This window comes from Oryx dammah, unplaced genomic scaffold, assembly GCF_014754425.2.
Source record: "Oryx dammah isolate SB20612 unplaced genomic scaffold, SCBI_Odam_1.1 HiC_scaffold_15, whole genome shotgun sequence".
In the NCBI taxonomy this organism is placed as follows: Eukaryota; Metazoa; Chordata; class Mammalia; order Artiodactyla; family Bovidae; genus Oryx; species Oryx dammah.
Window position 1 is genome coordinate 48,484,573 of NW_024070199.1, and position 19,372 is coordinate 48,503,944.

Here is a 19,372-nt window from a genome sequence, read left to right on the forward strand (position 1 = left end):
CCTCCCGCAGCCCTGACCTTCTCATAGGTCTCAAAGTCGCCCCCGCCTTCCTCGTACTTGGGGTAGTCCACGTCGAACCACTCTGTCCACTGACAGTGAGGCTCACAGGTGGTGGTGCCCGGGAAGACAGAGCTGCTGCCCTCTGGGGTCGTGGTTGTGGTCAGCTTGGTGGATGGGGTCTGGGAAGTGGGCACCACCGTGGTTGGGTGGGTGGGTCGTGCGGTGGGCGTGGTCTGGGAGGATGGAGGCTGGCTGGTGCCACAGGGCACAAAGTCGCAGCAGAGGACCCTCAGCTTGTAGTTGAGACAGAGTGGGGGACTCTGCTCGCTGTTGAGGCAAGTCAAGCCCTTGTCCTGGCTACACTCCACCTTCTGGCCCAGCTTCTCCAGGGCCATGCCTGGGAATAGCTGCGCCTCGCACTCAATGTCCACGGGGGTCAGGCAGACCTGGTAACCCCTCTGCCTCAGGTTCTCGAATGTTTCAAAGTCTCCCCCGCTCATGCCTGGCTCTGGATGGCCTCCGTCATACCAGTCGGACCAGTGGCAGACCTTCCACACACACACAGTGGAGGGGGTGGGGACCAAGCCTGTGGGCAGAGGGCAGGGGTCCCCATCAGCCTCCCCTGCATCGTTGCCAGCCACGCCCAGAGGAGGGGTGACTCATGTCCCCTTGCCCCAGGGTTGGCCCCGGACCATCCTCTGCGTCCAGGACAACTGAGCCAGGTGCTTCCTGGGCCCTCCCTCAGCACCCAGCCCACTGTCAGGGTCCAGGGCCCTGGCGGTGGGGCAGGCCCAGTGGTGTGCCCGCCAGGCTCACCCGTGGTGGAGGGCGGGGCTGCGGTGCTGGTGAAGGTGAAGGGTGTTGTAGACGCAGTTCCGGGGCACTCCATGGCCCTCCGGACGATGGTCCCATTGTCCCTGCAGACGGCGATCAGGCAGGCGCCCAGCCCGTCGGTCGTGTTGTAGATGACGTCCCCGTAGGCGTAGGTCCTGCCCTCGTAGGTGCACGTACAGGCTAAAGATGGACAAGAGCAGGGCTCAGTCTGAGCCCCCAGCTCCTAGGCCCCAAACCAACCGGGCCCCCCTTACCCTCGGGGCTGCGAGTGCACTGGAGGCCGCTGGAGGTGCAGGCACTGGGGGAGGGAGAGAGAAGAGCTAAGAGCCAGCAGGGCACAAGCCTCAGTGTGCCCACCTGGCCCCGCCCCGCACCCACACTGGCTCACCAGCTCTGACAGTTCTCTGTGGTGGGAACCCTCGTGCCAGCATCGTAGTAGTTCCCATCTTTGTCGTAGCAGCCGCTGCACTGGGCCACACACTCCATCTGGTCCTCGTTGAAGAAAGGCTTGCTGGACGGGCACTTCGGGTAGCAGCCTGGGTGGACAGGGCGGGGAGAAGGCTCACGGCTCAGGCCGGGCGGCGTGCGCTCCTGCTGAGCTGCCGTCTCTGCCTCCCTGTCCCAGGGGCAGACATGGGGCGGCAGGAGCCCCTGGCCCCCTCGCCTGTGTGCTCTCCTGGGGTGACGAGGTGTGGCCTCCCCACAGAAGCCTGTCCTCACCTTCCAGGCCTGGCAGGTCCATCAGGCAAAGCCCACTGGGGTTCCGGCAGGTCTTCAGGCAGGGGGCCCCGCAGGGCTGGTAGTGCCACTCGCACTCTCCGTGTGGGTTGTAGTAGTCGCAGAACAGAGCTGAGCAGGCGGGAGAGAGGCTGTGGGCGCCTGCCGGGCTCACCCTCCCAGAAAGGAGGCATCTCAGGCTGCACCCCCTGAGTGCCAGGCTTACTTCTCATCCCTGCCCTCAGACTGGCCCCGAGGGAGCCTTCCCCTTTGGGGGCAATGTGTCTGTCTGGTTGTTACACACAAGAGCACGCGCACACACATGCCCGCCAGGCCCCCGAGCAGCTGCAGCTGCACCTCCGCCCACCCCCAGGGGCAGCCCAACTCACGGCAGACGTCCGGGGTCCGCCAGGACACACACACGCCCGCTTCGTGGCAGGCCTGGGCGTAGGCGGCCACGGCCGTGCAGAAGCACTCGCAGTCGCCCCCTGAGTCGCAGGCGCAGGTGTCGCTCACGCAGGCATCGTAGTACCTGGTGGAGTCGACCTGGGGCAGGGCGGGGGCTGCTCAGCGAGAGGCAACAACCCGCAGCGCCTGCTCGGCCGGCTGCCCGTGAGCAAGCCCCACTGCCGTCTGGGCGCCGCCTCGGGGCTCCCGTCGCCTCTCTGGCCTCGCCCCGCCACCCTTCGCTTGCCTCTGCTCGGCGCCTCACTTAGCTGCAGGCCAGCCCCCCCGTGACCCTGCTGTGACCTGTCCTGTCTCTGCAGGGCCAAGGGGTGCCCCACCCCGGTCCTCCCTCCCAGCCAGCAGAGGCCGGGGAACCCAAGTCTTGCATTTGCCGCCACGGGCAGTGCCATCTGAGTCAGAGCCCGCTGCGTCACTTCACAAAGGATTTTCTGATCGAACGGGCAGGGCACTGGGGGGGTGGTGTGGAGGTGAGGGGCTGCGATCCAGGAGGACCTCGGGGCCTCACACAGGCCGGCCAGCCTCAGGGCAGACCAGTCCCACCGGCTGCCTGCTCATCACCGTGCACAGCCCGGGTCCCGAGATCCGTGTCAGCGACTGCACCTTGCGGCCCCTAAGCAGCAGGATGGGCTGTGGGGAAGGGCCTGAGGCCATCATGAGTCTCTGCTCCCAGGGGGCTGGGCCGGGCTGGAGGCGCCCTGAGGTTTGTCCATGTGGGGGGCTGGCAGCTCAGGGAACGTGCGGGAGGACAGGAGGTGACCCTCAGGGCCCGGGAATTTCCACGGGGTGAGGCTGAGTGTGGTCAGGGAACATGGGGTAGTCCGGGATGCCGGCACCTGCCCGGGGGAGGGCCACACGGCATGTCCTGCACAATGGCCAGGGTCAAGGCCGTCCTCAGAGGGCCAGCTCAGGCCAGACGCAGGTCCCACCCCGACCCTGCCCACCTGAGAATGGCAGGCGCTGAAGGTGGCGCTGCTGATGATACTGCACTGCTTCTGGGCCCAGGACCTGCGGTGCGGGTTGGCGGTGCAGGGGTCCCTGGGGGCCAGAGCGTCTGGGCACGACGGGGAGAATTTCCAGCTGTTGCCAAACTCCAGCACGTCGCCCACCACAGACTGGCTCCGCGTGGTGAAGTCGTTGAGGGCATTGTCGTCGAAGTTCCCGCACAGCCCGCAGACCCTCCCCTGCACGGACAGCACAGGGCATGTCGGGCAGTGCCAGGGGAGACACAGAGCCTGGCCCGGAGACACGGCTGCGGGGAGCCCCACTCCCTCAGGCAGCACCCAGCAAGCTTTCAGGAAGGCAGGGGCACTCGGGGTCCTGCAGTGGGCAGGTGCCTGCCTCGCCCATAGAGCCTTAGCCCAGTGGGCATGGAGCGGCTGGGTGCAGGGACCAGGGAGCCAAGAGCGCCTTCCCCCCCAGGACTGACACGGACCCTTGGGAACTGGGCGTGTGCCTGCATCCTTCCCCACCCCAGCCCTCGGCAGTCCGTCAGCTGCCAGACCACACTGCTGGGCCTGCTCTAGGAGTGATAACTCTGTGCCCACCGGGGGTCCCGCAGCCTGCGGCCCCCACCTTGTATTCACGGCGCAGCCGGATGATCACGCTGGTCTTCCGGTCCCAGGACACAACCACGCCGCTGTGGGTCTCCACGGTCAGGTAGACGCCCATGTACCGGACCCTGTAGGGCAGGTCTCCTCCCGGCCCCCTCTGCAGCACCCTGTGGGTGCCCTCGTGCAGGATCAGCTCGTAGCTCTGCAGAGGGGCACAGGGAGGTGCCGCCTGTAGGGAGCTGAGGGACCAGCTCTGGGCCAGAGCCCCCTCCCCAGTGTGGCCCAGGCGGGCACCAGGGTGCTTGGGGTCTTGAGGCATGGGGCTGGCATTAGGAGTGAGCTAGCCTCCCGGCATTATCCTCGAGCTTGAGGTCAGAGGCTGGGGGGCAGCAGAGGCCGAGGGGGAGCTTCGGGGCCGTCAGTGGTGGGGGGAGCGCACAGCACAGAGGGCAGCAGGAGAGCATGCAGCCCCCTCTCAGCCCCCTCGGATCCCTGCTTCCTCACACACCTTCCCACCTTGGAGCAGGTGGGAACCGCCCCCAGCCAGCCAGCTGCACTCTGTGCTGTGAATCCCGACCTCCCTCTGCTAGAAGGGGTCATCCCCAGGTGTGGTGGGCTGAATGGAGGTCCCCCTCCCAAAAGACGTGTCCAGTTCTAAGCCCCAGAATCCACAAGTGTGCCCTGGTTTGGGCAAAGGGTCTTAGATGGGATAAGTGAAGGGTCTGGAGATGAGACCATCCTGGATTTAGGGAGGGCCCAGACCCAGGGACAGGATGGGGGAAGGACACAGAGAAGGGGCCGTGTGAGCTCAGGGCAGAGACTAGGGGGATGCGGCCACAAGCCAGGAGCCCCAGAAGCTGGACGAGGCAGGAAGGACCCTCCCCTGGAGCCTCTAGAGGGAGGCCCAGACCCAGGAGAGAACGGCTCTCCTGGGTGTCAGGACCCTGGGCTGTGGTCTGGAGGCCTGAGGCCCCCGCGGGGGCCCGGACAGGACTGCAGAGGGAGGGGGTGGCGCCCAGGCTCCCTCACCCCCAGGAAGATCTTGATGGCCTTGGAGCAGGTGATGTCTGTGGTCCCGCAGGGCACGTTCTCAGTGACGATGCGGAAGGTCCCGTTGGTGGTGTCACCGCTCACACAGTAGTCCTGGGGCGGGGAGGAGAGGGTCGTGGCCGGGGCCCCGGCACCGGTGCTGTGGCCCTGGGCAGGGAGGGGCCGCATACCTGGGCCAGCGTGTACTCGCAGCTCCCCTCGAAGCTGTAGCGATCGCCGTCGAAGGTGAGGAAGTGGCCGTCCCCGTAGGCCACACAGGTGCCCAGGCAGGGCCGGTCGCTGCACTGCCACCTGCGGCCCCCACAGGTGCTGCAAGCAAGGGGAGGCGGTGCCGTGACAGGGCCGTGGATCCAGCCCCTCTTCCATAAAGTGGGAGGCGGTGCTGCCCCCCCCAGGGCTCCAGGGGTTCACAAAGCAAGGAGCATGGGGCCCGGGGGTCCCGTACCCCACACCCTGGGTCGTGGTCTTGTCTCCTGGCCCAGCCTCAACCCTCAGTGCCCGGGGAGCAGGCACAGTCATGGGGGCGGCTTTAACCGGCCCTGCCATCTGCTGGGCAGAGGAGGCCAGGCCCTGGGCACGGACCAGGGGAAGAGCAGACCGCCCGGGGCCGCCGGGGAGCTGTGCTGTTGGCCCACACCGCCCCCGTGGCCCCTCCACACACCAGGTGTTACAGTCGACCTTGATGACCTCCCCGGGCTTGTAGGCGGCCTCGTTGTGCATACAAGGGCAGTCCTCCTCGGCCACGCAGCCTCCGCTCCCGTCGGACAGCAGCCCCACGGGGCAGACACAGCCCGACACGCAGTGGGTGCTGAACTGTGGACAGGGTGTCTGTCAGCGGTTCCTCTGGCCCGGCTCAGGGATGCCGCCCACACGGGCCCCCGGGCAGCGCAGCCGCGCCCTTCAGGCCGACTCACACAGTCCACATCCAGGGTGTGGCAGCTTCGCACGCACTCAGCCCCCGGCGCGTCCGCGGAGGCGTTGCTGCAGTCAAGGAACACCATAGGGGCCACGCACCCTGCAGAGAGAGCCACGCTGGGAGGGCCTCCCGGGCAGCTGCAGCCCTCCCCTCGGTCATGGGGGGAGCACGGGGCCCTGAAGGCAGAGGTCCAGGGGAGGCCGCACCTGCGCTCTGCTCCGTGGCCCCCAGACAGCTCAGCCTCCCACTCACACACGAGCTACGAGAGACGAGGGCGGGGGCAGTCTGGGCCACTGCCCCACTGCCCCCACCCAGACCCCAGCCGGGACCCGGGCCTTGTCATGAGCCGGGGGCGGGCACCTTCTGCGGGGCTGCGATGAGGACCCCACCCCCCACCCAAAGGCACTGGGTGAGTGAGCGGAGGTGCCAGCAAGGCCCCTGGACTCGGGCGAGGGTAGGGGCGGGGGGCAGCAGGGAAGAGGGGAGGCTGGGGCAGGGGTGCACCCAGGCCGGCCCTCCGCGGGCTCCAGACCCGCAGGGCACCTCCCCGGGCCAGAGGAATGGTCCCTCTCAGAAGGGCTGAGGGGCGGGCAGGGTGAAGGCCGCCCTGTGGGGAGCCCGTGTTTCCGTGTGAAGCAGGTGGGGTAGAGTGGCAGCGGGGAGAGGCCCCTCACCACACCACGCTGTTGTCGTGAACGACCTCCCCGGGAGCCACCACTGTGCTGCCCAAGTAGCAGGGGCAGGCCTCAGCGGGGACGCAGTCGCCCGCGTCGTCCAGGAAGGTGCCTTGGGGGCAGACGCAGCCGTCCACGGGCACAAAGGCCACGTCGCAGGAGACGTCGGGCTGGCTCAGGGAGCGGCAGGTGGGCTGGCAGCTGTCCACCACGTGGGCGTAGCTCTGGGTCTTCGGGCAGCTGCTCGCGTACTTGGCTGGGGGTGGGCGGGCGACACGCAGGTCAGCGGCCGGGTGGCCCGTCCCCGCTCACCTTGGGCACGTCCAAACTGGGGCTGGAGTGGCCCGAGGCTCGGCTTCCCCTCTGGGGGTGGGGAGAGGCCTGAGCTCTCGCTGAGGACATGCGGCAGGGGGTGTCCCGGGGTGCCCAGTCCCCCCCACGCCCATCTAGCTGGCTGGCGGACACTCACTGCACACGCTGTCCCGCCAGCCGCGGAGCAGCACGCCGCGGGCGGCGCAGGCCCGGACGTAGGAGGACAGGGCCGCACACATGCAGTCCTCACTCTTCTCACAGTTGCAGGTGTCGAACAGGCAGTTCTGGGGGGGCGCACCGGGGCGTCAGGGACCCCAGCCCACCAGAGACCCTCCTCTCCCTGTCCATCCTTCCTGGGACCCCCATCTGGGCCAGAGACACGGGGCAGCCCCAAGCTGGGCGTAAGGCCATGGGATTCGGGGGGAGTGGACGCGCTGCCCTGAGGGATGGGAGAGGCCGGGCTGCACAGGGACAGGGTTGACGGACGGCTCCGCGCGGGGCCGGGACAGCGTCCAGCTGGGATTCTGGATCCGTCACGGGTTGGGTTGCCTATGAGGAGCATGGGTTGCGGGAGGAGGCTAAAGGCAGAAGCTGGAGGTAGGGTGGCAGTGGGGGAGGATGCTGGCAGGCCTACAGCGCCTCCCAAGTGGGCCTGGGTCTTCCAGCCGTGGACACGCAGGCCCCGGGACAGGAGCCTTGTGCACGTGAGGGTTTTGGCTTCCAAAAAGGTGGCCTGTGAGCCAACTGTCATGGTGGAGTTGCGTCCCCGAGAAGAATGTGTCCCTGTTAGGCCCCTGGGCCTGTGAACGTGGCCTTGTTGGAAACGGGCCCCTGCAGGTGTGCAGAAGCTGTAGGTGTGCAGGAGGTCATTAGGGTGGGTCTGAACCAGCACACCTGGTGTCCCCACAAGGAGAGCTTTGAGCGCAGACACACAGGTCTGGGTCCTTGTGGAGATGAGCAGAGGGCGGTGCTGCCTTGCGGCCCCCAGAGGTTAGGGAGGCAGGAAGGCCCTGGGGTCCTGCCAGCTCTGTGATCCAGGACTGGGGTGCGAGGTAGAGGCCTCCAGCTGTCGCCCCCCCCACCCCACACCCAGTCTGCGGTCCTTGTCACAGCCACCCCAGACAACAAACACACCAGCCGTGGCTGTGTCCCTCGAACGGGCCTGACCCGTGGCCGTGGAGGTGTGGACCGTCCTGCTCCCGGCACCCCTCCCCACCCTGGGTGCTGGCCGGGGGTCTCACCGAGTGGAAGGGCCCAGGGCTGACGACGGAGTGGCAGGGTGAGAAGGGCCCGGCAGGGCGGGTCAGCAGGGAGCACCAGTGCTGGGCATAGTTCTCTGGGGTGGAGGGGCACGCGGCCGACAGTCATGGGCGGGGCTCCGCGCTCACCGCCTCCCTCCCACACCGCCTCCCCTGCACCTGCCCACCCGCCCAGCCCTGCTCGGCGCCCCCAGGCCCTGTGGCCAGTGCCTCCCCCAGGGACACTGATTACTGGCTCACCAGCTACGCTAAGTGGGCACTGCTTACAGGGCAGCAGGCGCCTTCCCGGGGATGAGCCCCCAGCCTGCCGAGGACCCTGCCTTCCCCCCGCCTGGTCACCCCCAGCCCCAGCCTCACAGCTCCCAGGCCCAGACCCAGGTAATCCGAGGGCCCCGGGGCTGCTGGACACACACCGTTCTCCACGCTGAGGGAGCAGGGGTCCTCGAAGCTATTCTTGACGTTGGGGCAGGCGGCCTGGGTCTTCCAGGTGTTGGCGAAGGCCGCGGCTGTGGCCTCCACCACACCGCCGACGGTCCGGAAGTCATCAGCCTGGTTCTGGTTGAAGTTCCCACACAGGCCTGGGGGCAGGGGTGTCGGGGGGTGGGCATCAGGGGGCCGCCCAGTCCGGCCCAGGCTCCCCACACCTGCAGGGACCACCGCAAGGTGACCCCACCCAACCAGAGTCCCGGGAGGGAGATTCCAGAACTATTTGCAGATGACCTCTGCTGGAGGGGGGAGGTCAGCCCCCACGCTAAGCCCGCCATGAGGGCAGCGTGCCCGGCCCTCCATCCTCCCAGCTGCTGTCCCCGGCCAGGGTCCTCGCCGTCCCGGGAACAGCAGCTGCCCAGGACGCGTCCCCACCCTGGCTGCCCACCCGCTTCCAGCGCCCTCCCCCCCAGCCTCACCGCACATCTGGCCACGGTAGGCGGGGTCCAGCCAGAGGAACAGCTGCATGAGGGGCGCCAGCTGTACCTGCAGCTGCAGCCAGGAGCCCGTCTGCACCAGGATGAAGAAGGACGACGGCCTGAAGACTGTGACGGCCGCTGCGGGGGGTGGGGGCGGTCAGAGGCGGGCCGTGCTGAGCAGCCCGAGTCTTGGGTCTCAGGACCGCCCGGCAGGAGCCCCGGCCACGCCTCCAGGGCCCAGAAGCCGGGCAGGAGCTCGCGCGTGCATGTGATCATGACCGCTGACCCTTCCGCGGGGCCGGGCACGGAGAGCGTGCCACGCGGATCCCCACACAGCCGCGGTGAGGCCCCCCCCACCATGCAGCCGAGAAACGAATAGACCTGGGAGGGGCCGGGCTGGCTCTGTGCCGCCACCTGGAGGCCTCGCCTGGCCTCACAGGGCTCCCCGGGACCACGTACCCACAGACACGGGCAGCTGGGTGTAGATGGAGTTCACGAACACCCCGCCGTTGGCCTGGATCTGGACGGTCTGGTGAGAGGAGGCGGTGCTGGGTCAGTGCGGGGAGGAGCCAGCCTGGTGCCCCAGCGGGGGACCGCCTGCCCCCACCCCTCCCAGCCCCCAGCTGGGGCCTCACCGTGTCCCCTCCGTTCAAGCTCAGTGTCACTGTTTTGAGGCAGTTCTCGTTGTCCGTCAGGCCACACTTCCGCAGGTCGGCCAGCACGGTGAGCGCACTGTCCGCACATACCTGATGGGGCAGGACACCCCACGTGCTGGGTGGTCAGCCCTCCACCGGGCAGGGAGCCCCATGCCCAGGAGGCCCCTGCAGGGGTGGGGAACTCGCATGCGGTCACCTCGGGACCGCTTGTCTCCGGCCCCACGAGTGTGAGCTTCTTCTGGGAATGGAACCCCGGGAGTTTCACCTCTCTGATGGCCATCGGGGGACCCTCCCCGGGGCAGCGAGGGGCCAAGGGCCTCGGGAGGCCCAGCAGGCGGGGCTCACCTTGGTGAGGACGTAACTGCAGTCCCCGTGTACGTCGTAGAGTTTCTCGTCGTAGGTGGAGATGTGGGACCCGCCCTGGACGGAGCAGGTGCCTGGGCACGGGAGGTCCTGGCACTGCCAAAGTCCCCCGGAGCAGGTGCTGCGGGGAGGAGGAGCAGAGGGGATGTGGGGAGGGACGGTGAGCCCCATCCCGGCGAGACGGGGCTAGGGGCGGGGCGGGACCAGGGCGGGGCGGGGCAGGGGCGGGACCAGGGGCGGGACCAAGGTTGGGGCGGGGCAGGGGCGGGACCAGGGCGGGGCGGGCCGGGGGGGGGGGGGGGGGGGGGGGGCCGGGGGGGGGGGCCAGGACCTACCAGGAGCTGCAGCTGGTGTTGAAGGAGGCCCCGGGGGCGTAGGTGCGGCCGCCGTGGGTGCAGGGGCACTGCCGCAGGGGCAAGCAGCCCGTGTGGGTGACGTCGTCCAGCACCGTGTCTGTGGGGTGGGGCACGAGTTCTCAGCGGGGGCTGGGGGCAGGTGTGGGAGACATTGATGGGAGGCAGACACGGGAGGGGGCAGAGACCATCCGGGGGCCATCCCCGAGGGCCCGGAGCACCTGCCTGGGGGGCAGAAGCAGCCGTCCACGCAGTGATCCTCGCACAGCTGGGAGCGCTCGGGGTTGGAGCAGGTGTCCACGCAGGGCGAGCCGCACTCCTGGTGCTGAGTGTTCAGGGGGCATGTCTGGGCTGTGGGGGGGGAGGCAGCGCTTGGCCCAGGAAGCCACCCCTGCCCCCACTCGCCATGTGCCCAGTCTAGCTGTCTTCTGGGTGAGGCGGGAGGGGAGGGGAGCATGGGGCCCATGCCCTGGGGACAGCCTCCAGCCCCCACCTGGGTTCAGGGGGAGCCCTGCTCAGTGTGCCACGGCCACCCTCTGGGCCCCCAGATGCCCAGGCCTTGCACCACCCCCTGCTCTCCTGCCTTCCTCTCGCTGTGGGCCCCCAAGGGGCTTTGCCTGCCGGGGGTCCCCAGCCAGGGGCCAGGCGTCGAGCCCGGGGCCACCGCCCGGGGCACTCACGGCAGAGGTCGGGGCCCCTCCAGTTCTGCGGCTGCCCCCCGGCATGGGCGCACTGGCGGGAGTACTCAGCGAAGGTGGCACAAGGGCAGGTGGAGCAGCGGCACAGGTCCTGGGTGCAGGCGGCCACGTACACCTCGGCGTCCACCAGCCCGTGGCACGGAGCGAAGGCGGGGCCCAGCAGTGTGCCGCGGCAGACGCCCTCCTGGGAGACAGGGCAGAAGCTGTGTCCTCCCTGGGGCTCGTGCGGGGACCCCACCCTGCAGCCTCTCCCCGGCCAGGGAGCCCCCTCCCCCGAGGCCCCTTTTTCCCTCACTGTTCATCCTCTCATCCGTCTCTCCACCCACCTCTCCTTCCACCGCTCTGTCTGTCCATCCAGGCCTCCACCCAGTTGGCCAGCTGTCCACCTACCCCCCCATCCTTCTCAACTCCTGACACCTTGCCATGCTCGGAGTGGAGTCGGCTTGGTGACCCATGACCCTGGACCCCCCACTCCCACTGGGCTGCAGGACACACCTGCCCAGGAGGGGTGCAGACCCCACCCTGCAGAGGAGGGGCAGTGGAGGGGCCTGCTCCCCAGCCCCCTCGGCAGCCCCAGCGGGGTCAGCACCGACCTGCTGATGCCTGCCCTCCTTCAGCCCCACCCCTGATCAGTTCCAGGGCCTCATTTATGGCTGCTGGGTTCCGCTGATTTCGGGGATCCTGGAGCCTCTAGGCCACTTCCGGAGGTGGGATCCGCCCAGCTCATTGGAAGGGCTTTTCCCTGGCTCCCCAAGTGCCCCTCTTGGTGGGTCTGTGTCTGGAGGCGCCACGGGCAGGCGCTCACCTCGTCCGTGCAGTTGTCAGCAGTGGGAGAGGGCAGAGGGTCCTGGCACTGCTCCGTGGGTCCGTCCAGCTTCTGCAGGTTCCCAAACTGTAGTGGGCTCAGCCTGGCGTCTGCAGAGAGCAGGCCCTCTTTGCAGACCCTGGGGGGTTCTGAGGGCAGAGCTCCTGCCTGTGCTTAGGACCCCCCAAACCCCCCTCTCTGAGGCATCACCGGAACTGTTGACACCCCTGACTGGACCCCTGCCCAGCGCCCCAGTGAGACCCACCCCTGCACCTCCAGCTTCCCAGGGACCGTGCAAGGGTCGGCCACCCGCCACGCCTGGACCGGGGCACTCACTGTGTGTGTAGAACTCGCTGACGGCCCGGAGCCCGTTGAAGTCGCCGCACAGGCCACAGGTCTGGTTGGCATACTTGGGGTCCAGCTCCAGCTGGGGGCAGGGGAGGGGCAGCTCCAGTCTCTGCCGGCCCCCCGCCCCAGCCCCTGGCCCCCCCCCAGCCCCTGGGGCCCCCCCGGTGGGAGGTGTGGGCACCCTCACCAGGGCGCTGTCTTCTCCGTTCCACATGAAGGTCAGCATCAGCCGGATGTTGATCTTGACGTAGGCGCTGCTCTGCTCCACCAGGAGTCCTGGGCGGCTGTAGGGCAGCTCCTCCCTGGACAAGAGTCCGGTGCTCCCATGCGTCCAGCCCCTCCCCACCAGCTCTGACCCCCTCCCACCTTGGAGCCGGGCCCCTCCGCGCCCCAGCTGTGCTCACCGCCGCCCATTGATGAGGACCGAGCCGTTGGAGACCTCCAGCACGAGCCCCTGTGATCTGAGGACGATGTGGGTGATGGTGGGCCTGGAGCCCAGCAGGCCGCGGCGGAGCTGCAGGTTGAAGTCCTCGTAGGCAGAGCCGCAGTGCGCGGAGAAGACGTAGTTGCAGAGCCCGGGGAAGCGGAAGACGTCGCCGTCGAAGGTCTTGTAGTGGAAGTCGCCCCACGTACTGCACACCCGCCCGCCGTGGGCCGCATTCAGCACTGCGGGGAGTGCGTGGTGGTAGGGGCAACCTTCCCTGGGGCTAGGCCCCCATGTGGGGTGGGGAGCCACCGCCCCCTTCCTCGCTCCCCTCTGCCATGGATTCTCGCCCCTGCCCAACCCTGAGGGCCTCACCCCAGCACCTGGGCTGGCCCCCAGGAGAACCATCCACAGGGCAGGCGCCCAAGGCCATCTAGCTGCTCAGCTGCCCACACTGTCCCGGCTTTATCCCCAGGTCTGTGACCACCCCAGAAGCTGGCAAACACCCCAAACCCTTTGGGCCATGGGCGGCGTCCACTTACGGCTCATGGTGGGGAAGACAGTGATGGGCGGGATGAAGGTCAGGTGCCGGGCTGTGAAGGGAGCCAGGTCACACCCCGAACATGGCCAGGCGGGGACCAGCCGTCATCCCCACCCCCAGGACCCCTCACCGGCTACCCTGGGGCAGGGAGCCCAGGACCAACGCTGTCCCTGTAGGACTCTCCCTGTCTGCCCACAACATGCTCCTGCCCAGGTCTGAGTGTGTCCCTGCTTGTGTGTGTGTGAGCATGTGAGTGCGGGTGGGCAAATGTGTGCACACGCATGTGTGTGAGCGTGTCTGAGCCTCTCTGCTCAGTGTCTGTTTTCTCAGCGCCTCTGCTGCCCCCTCCTATGGGCAGACGGGTCCGGGGGGGTCTCTGTGGCACGAAGCTGATGTGGAAAGGGGACCCCCTGCCGGCTCCGTGCCGGGCCCTCCCTGCCACGCCCACCCTCTGACCAGTCGTCTCAGGCTGCTGACTTGTCCAGCTCTGCTGCACACCGTCCTGGGTCTCTGCAGGGAAGGGAGTGGGAGTCCATGAGAAGCTGGCCGTCAGGACCCTGCCCCGGGGTGGCGGGGTCTCCAAGGCTGCAGGCTGGCAGCCATGGGAACCGTGCCCCATGCCCGGAGCTGACTGCCCCCCATCTGCACGTTGTGCACCTCACTGTGGCTGGGTTAGAAGGAATCAGGAAAGGGTGTCAGCTCGCTGACCCCAGGCCACCCCGGAGAGAGCTTCTGGCCCCCTCCACACACTCCTCAGAGGACAAAGCCTGGCTTTGTGGGGAGAAGAGCACACAGGTTGGAGAGGCTCCCGGGCGTGACTTAGCAGAAACTCAAGACTACAGCCAGCTCTGCCTTCAAGCCCCCAGCCCCATGCAGGCGGGAGGCCTGGGGGCCCAAGGCACCTTGTATCCCCCACCACCGGGGGCGCCCCTCTTGCCACCTCGTTGGGCAAGACTGAGCCCCCTCCAGGCCCCTCTCTGTGAGGCTTGGCCCGGGGCACCCCGCACACACAGCCCCAGAATTCCTTCCTCACATCGGTAGGGCTCTCCCCGCTCCTCCCAGCCTGTGCTGCATGGGGAGACGGAGGTGAGGCCCGGAGGTCCGCGGGTCCCTGGAGGGGTGCTGCCCAGCGAGGGGCGCTGGGCCGACTCTGCAGCCGCTGCACCAGGCTCGGTGCCTTCCGGCCGGGACACTGGCCCGGAGGCCGTGGGCACTGGCCCGGCGCTTCTCTCTCCTCCTCAGGGCCCTGTTGACCACGCTTCTCCCTGCCCACCCTGACCCCTGGCCCCGACCCCAGGCCTGCAGCCTCTCCTGCATGTGCCGTTGTTTTACCGCCCCCCCCCCGGTCGAGAAGCCAGGGGCACACGGACAGGCTCACACGGCACCCCCTCCGGGGCCAGGTGACCACCCGTGAACCCGGCTGGTCCAGAGCTCGGCCAGGACCCATCGCCATCCACCCCGACGGGAAGCCCCTCCACTCAGGGCCAACCTCACCCCCCACCCCACGGGGGCTCAGAGGGGACACCAGCGCGAGGTGGTGGATACACGGGATCCAGGCTGATGTTCCTGTCGGCCTCCTGTCTGCGCTCAGAGATGGGTTAATGACAGGAGCAGCTTTGTGTCCTGAGAACACTGCAACAGTCACCGCAGGGGCGGAGGGGCCGAGCCCCGTCTGACCGAGACTGGGGCCACATATTTCCTACCCCTGGGGCAAGGGAGACCCTTGCACACACGCAGAAAGGCTCCTTGAGGGTGAAAGGAGGGGCGCCGCCCCCAGAGGGGCACCCCCCAGAGGGGCACCCCCGTCAGAGGGCACCCCCACCAGGGGTGATGCCACGCTCTCCCTAGGCCTCGACTCAAATCTGTCTTGGAGGAAAGTTGCGCACGTGTGTCAGGGAGGGTCCTGGGACAGTTAAGCATGTGGAGAAAGAAATCAAGTAATTGGCCAAAGGTGAGCAAAGGCCTGGAAGAACTGCCCTCCATAAATGACTTAGCTGCCTCTTTCCCTGGTGGCTCAGACGGTAAAGAATCTGCCTGCAATGCAGGAGACCCGGGTTTGATCCCTGGGTCGGGAAGACCCCCTGGAGGAGGGAGTGGCAGCCCACTCCAGCCTTCTTGCCTGGAGAATCCCAGGGACAGAGGAGAGCCTGGAGGGCCACAGTCCACGGGGCCGCAGAGTCGGCCGTGTGACCAACGCGCCTCACTGTGGGGACGCCCGCGCCCTTTCTGGGGAGGGGGTGGGTCGTATGGGCCTCCTGCCTGGTCTCTCGTGACTGAACAAAGCACTTCTCTGTGCGTGTGCCCACGCATCATGCTGTGGCCCTAATAATAAGCTCTGTGCCTTCATTTACAGCTTTTGCCTGCTTGAGAAATGCATTTTTCCCTGAAGGCAAGGGCCGAGGGGAGTTTGCGTCCCGCCTCGAGGCCCTGGTGGGCGCGTGGCCAGGATTCCTGCTTCTCACCCAGGCCGCCCGGATCCAGGGCCTCAGGGAACTGAGATCTCCCTGCGGCCTTTCCCACATCACAGTCGCCACGGGGAGCGTCTCCTTCTAGCAGGAAGGAGCCCCGTTCGAAGGACTTGCCCTCAACAAGAGAAGGGAAGTGTGCTCACCGCAGGCCTGCTGCCCCGGGGCTGAGCAGGGCCACGGCTGGCCAGACAGGCCAGCCGGGCACCTGAACCGCACAGCAGATGCCAGGCAGCATCTGGTACCCTCACCAGGAGTTGCCACGGTTCAGCCCCCACCCCAGGCCTGCCCGCCCTTCAAGAAAGGCGGCCTGGGGCAGAGGCTCTGAAGACTGTCTGCCCACCCCTTCACCGCCTCCTTTCCATTGGTGGAGAAGGCCTCAGGCGGTGCCCGGCTGCCCAGACCCCTGAGAATGGGGGGCCTGCAGGAACGACCGCGGGGCCCGGGCCCAGGCCAGCCCCGCTGGGCACTGCTGCCCCCGGCAGCAGCCCTCATGTGGACAGTGAGTGTCAGGCTCTTGGCGCTTCCCCGGCTCCGGGGCCAGATGGGCGGCTGCAGGCGAGAAGGGCAAGAAGGGCCACAGGGCAGGTGTGGCTCCTGGAACAGCCGAGGGTCTGATGGGGCTGCCTGGAGGCTACTGCCTGGGCCAGCGCCGAGGGCAGAGTGGGAAATGCGGCCCCCCGTGGGCACCTTTTGTGCTGACTCTGCCCGCTCCGCTCCGCGATGGTGGTGGGAGACCCCACAGAGACCAGAGAGACCCCCCGGCCCAGACCCCTCACCCAGCGCCAGCCCCTCCCATCCCCGAAGCCAAGACCCTCGGTTTCCCCTGAGGTTCTAACTTCTCCCAGCTCAGGCTGCCCAGGAGTCCAGGACATGCAGGGCCCCGTGGAGGACACGCTGCCCACTATGGGCCTGCGGGGGCCACCTCTGCTGTGCGGGGAGAGAGGCTGCACCCTTACCTGCCGTGCCCGCCGAGAGCAGGGCCACGAGGGCCCACAGCAGCGCTGGGCACCCGCTCGGGGCACCCATCCTGGGGCTGGCGTGTTGGGCGGGCGGCCAGAGGGAGTGGGGCGCGATGCTCACTCCCCTGGGGGCCCTGGGGCTTATGTAGCAGGAGGCCTTGGCCCCGAGCCCGGCTCCCGGGCCACGCAGGGCACGGTCCTCCCCCACGACAGCTGCGTGTGTTTACTCTTGGGGAGGGCTGTGGCGTGCAGGAACCCGGAGGGGGAGGGATTTGTGCTTCTGGGCCCCAGAGACGCGGGACCCCCCACTTTTCCCCGCCCCACCCCCAAGCAGCATCTGAGAGTCAGAGGGAGGGGGTGGGGGCGGGGCTGGTGGAGCCCCTGAGCAGGGTCAGTGTGACCACCCAGGCCTGCTGCTGCCGCGCCCGCTCCCGATAGGGTGGTGAAGGGCCTGATGAGGGCAGACCCTGGGCCCGGGCAGCGCCCCCATGCAGAGGAGGAGGCTGTGCGGGCCCCACTCCCGAGGAGCGGGGAGGGCTAGACATCTGCTCCCCGCAGGAGTGCGGAGGCTGTGGGCGGGGGAGCGCCTGTCCCCAGGCTCGCAGGGGTCCCAGAGGCCCCAGCCGTGCCAGCAGGACCCGTCCAGGTCTCTGGGCTCCTCTCCATCACCAAGTTCAAATTCAAGGGGAAACTGGCCTTAGGAGTGAGGTGAGGGTCAAACAGAATGCAAGCCAGGAGCCAGTCCCCACATGCGGGCTGGGGTGTCCATCCTCAGGGCTTGCCGCTCCCTCCCCACCCGGGGTCCCCCGCCAACAACAGGCTGAGCAGGGACCCATGTCCACAGGGACGTACTCCTGGCCCCCAGCAGGGCTGACGGGGCACCCTGGGGCTGGGGTTCTCCAGACCTCAGCGCCCACCCCAGAGGAGATCCCTGAAGGCCCAGCTCCCCGGGCCGGCGTGGCTGGTGGTGGCAGTTCGATGGTGACCCCCACCCCGGGCGCCGGCTCGCCCCACAGTGCCCTTCTTCCAGCCCAGCCACGCCTCTCTCCCCAGGGCCCCTCCGCTGGGCTCCTGACCGCAAACCTGACGTGTCTGAGCTCAGAAGGCCCGGGGGTGCCCGACCTGCCCGCTGGTGCCCGACCTGCCCGCTGGCGGGGGGCGGTTTCCAGGTTTGCGTGGTGAACACTCAGCACCTGGACCCACTTCCCTCAGCCGCCCCGCCTTCGTCTCCCCAATGAGTCCATAGACGTGGAATTTCTGGGGCAAAGGGAAAACCCAACTTAAAGCTATGGGCATCTCCGGCCGCCATAACCCCACCGCCCTCAGCTTGGCCGAGGGCCCCGCAGGCCCTGCTTCTCCTCTTGGCTCCTGGAGTCTCTGGAGCGCCTCTGGCCCCAGCGAGAGTTGGGCGGGGGGGCCCTCCTGCCGACCTGGGTTCTGGGTCTCAGTGGGAGCTCAGGCTGCCCTCCCACCCCACGCTCACTGTCACCCCCTGGGCTGGGGCTGCATGGTCTCCAAAGTTCTCTCTCAGGGACCCAGGGGTCCTGGCGGCAGAGAGCACAGCTGGAGGGGCTTCTGGGGGAGGGGTCTCTGGGGGAGGGCTGGGCAGGGCCCCACAGGACCGGCCTGGGGGTGCGCTGGAGCCCCCGCCATCCCTGTGTCCCCAGGCTGCAGTTGTGCCCAGCCTCCCTGCAAACCCAGGGCTCTGCACCTGGTCCCTCGTGTGTTGGGGGGGGGCACACTGCAGACTTCTGGAAGGAAGGAAGAAGTGGGAATCTGGTCCCCGGCCTGAGCCCCCGGGCTCAGCCTTCTCCCGCCTCCCCAAAGGCCCAGCTCTCGGTCTGTGCCCCCAGCCTCACCCCAGTTGGACACCATCAGAGCTAGCACACCCCTCCAGCCATCCTGCATGGCCAGAATCCTGCAGCCACTCGGGGCAGCCCCTGGCCCCCACCCCCACCACGTGGGAGCAGCTGAGTGCCTGGGCACTCGAGGGCATTCCCTTCAAGCTTAGAGGTTATCCTCTGCACCCCCCACCCCACCCCACCCCACCCCGGAAGGAGTGCTCCATGTAGCCGGGCCCTGGCCCATCTGCTCACGGCTGGCACACAGTAGGCACTCAATAAATGCACCGGAAGAGTGAGCCCTCGCTGCCCTGTGCACCCCCCCCCCCACGCCATCAGCATCCTTGGGCAGGGTCACCGTGGGCGGGGTCGCGGGATTGAGACATCCCGGATGTAGGCCACAGAGCCCAGCCTGTTTGCTCAGCGAGTTTGCCCCTTCACAGTTGAGAGAGCGGAGAACAGAAGAACAAGGAAGCGGTGTGCAGCACTGCCGGGAAGGGGGCCGGGGCCAGGCCTCCTGGGGCTTGGGGAGGCCGCGGGAAGTGCCAGAGACCTGCCCTGCCTGGGGCACGCCCTGCCCCGTGCTCAGCCCGTGGGCCTCAGGCAACCCAGCTCCCAGCTGCAGAAGAGACCCCCACAGACAGAGACCAGAGCCGGGCTGCCCCGGCCAGTCCCCTGGCCTTGCCAGAAGCCCCGGGAATGGGTCATCACCAAGGCTTGGGCCCTTCTCCGCTCATCCCTCCCTGCCCACCTGCCTCCCACCACAGCAGCACCAGGTCAGGGCTGCAGGTGCTGGGAGGCGTCAGGCCTCAGGCATTTGCTGAGTGCTGGCGGTTTGCCCTGCTCTGCACTGCCCTCCTTGGAGGGTCCTGGACGATGGGGCACAGCCTGGGGGCTCAAAGTCCTGGCTGACTCTAGGCCTGCCCAGGGCCTGTCTGGCTGTCTGGGGCTGCGGACTTCTGCTCCCTAGAGTGCCAGGCGTCTGCGGAATGGAAACCCACCCTTCTCAGACCAGATGGGGTCCAGACAGCCCAGGTCTATGCCTGGGGAGGTTGGGGAGGGGCGATCAGGCCCCCCTGGGAGACCCAGTCCCCAGAGCATTCCCCCCGCCGAGAAGGGCTGTGCCCACTCCCCTAGCCCCGCCCAGGGCTGCAGGAGACGGGGATGCCCCCCCTCAGGGGGCCCCTGCCCATCTTCCGCTTTTCCCGTCCTCACACAAATCCCTTTCCTT

General features: G+C 68.0%; 1 protein-coding gene across 1 annotated transcript in view; it reads right to left on the bottom strand.

Annotated features, from left to right (window-relative positions):
• Positions 1-16,367, bottom strand: part of MUC5B (mucin 5B, oligomeric mucus/gel-forming) — a 26,337-nt gene extending 9,970 nt beyond the window's left edge. The window contains exons 1-33 of the mRNA XM_040255228.1: positions 16,298-16,367; positions 15,760-15,890; positions 15,336-15,456; positions 13,907-14,065; positions 12,875-12,925; positions 12,313-12,574; positions 12,096-12,210; positions 11,897-11,987; positions 11,561-11,670; positions 10,738-10,939; positions 10,283-10,408; positions 10,040-10,157; positions 9,687-9,825; positions 9,321-9,431; positions 9,145-9,214; positions 8,686-8,823; positions 8,194-8,358; positions 7,763-7,857; positions 6,679-6,805; positions 6,210-6,465; positions 5,742-5,794; positions 5,534-5,634; positions 5,281-5,432; positions 4,790-4,928; positions 4,599-4,712; positions 3,592-3,771; positions 2,961-3,200; positions 1,941-2,097; positions 1,555-1,683; positions 1,223-1,370; positions 1,089-1,132; positions 817-1,014; positions 4-586 (exon numbers count right to left, since the gene is read on the bottom strand). Coding sequence (XP_040111162.1) covers positions 4-586; positions 817-1,014; positions 1,089-1,132; positions 1,223-1,370; positions 1,555-1,683; positions 1,941-2,097; positions 2,961-3,200; positions 3,592-3,771; positions 4,599-4,712; positions 4,790-4,928; positions 5,281-5,432; positions 5,534-5,634; positions 5,742-5,794; positions 6,210-6,465; positions 6,679-6,805; positions 7,763-7,857; positions 8,194-8,358; positions 8,686-8,823; positions 9,145-9,214; positions 9,321-9,431; positions 9,687-9,825; positions 10,040-10,157; positions 10,283-10,408; positions 10,738-10,939; positions 11,561-11,670; positions 11,897-11,987; positions 12,096-12,210; positions 12,313-12,574; positions 12,875-12,925; positions 13,907-14,065; positions 15,336-15,456; positions 15,760-15,890; positions 16,298-16,367 — 4,895 coding nt within the window. The remainder of the gene's footprint in view (positions 1-3; positions 587-816; positions 1,015-1,088; positions 1,133-1,222; positions 1,371-1,554; positions 1,684-1,940; positions 2,098-2,960; positions 3,201-3,591; positions 3,772-4,598; positions 4,713-4,789; positions 4,929-5,280; positions 5,433-5,533; positions 5,635-5,741; positions 5,795-6,209; positions 6,466-6,678; positions 6,806-7,762; positions 7,858-8,193; positions 8,359-8,685; positions 8,824-9,144; positions 9,215-9,320; positions 9,432-9,686; positions 9,826-10,039; positions 10,158-10,282; positions 10,409-10,737; positions 10,940-11,560; positions 11,671-11,896; positions 11,988-12,095; positions 12,211-12,312; positions 12,575-12,874; positions 12,926-13,906; positions 14,066-15,335; positions 15,457-15,759; positions 15,891-16,297) is intronic.
• Between the last annotated feature and the right edge of the window lie 3,005 nt (positions 16,368-19,372).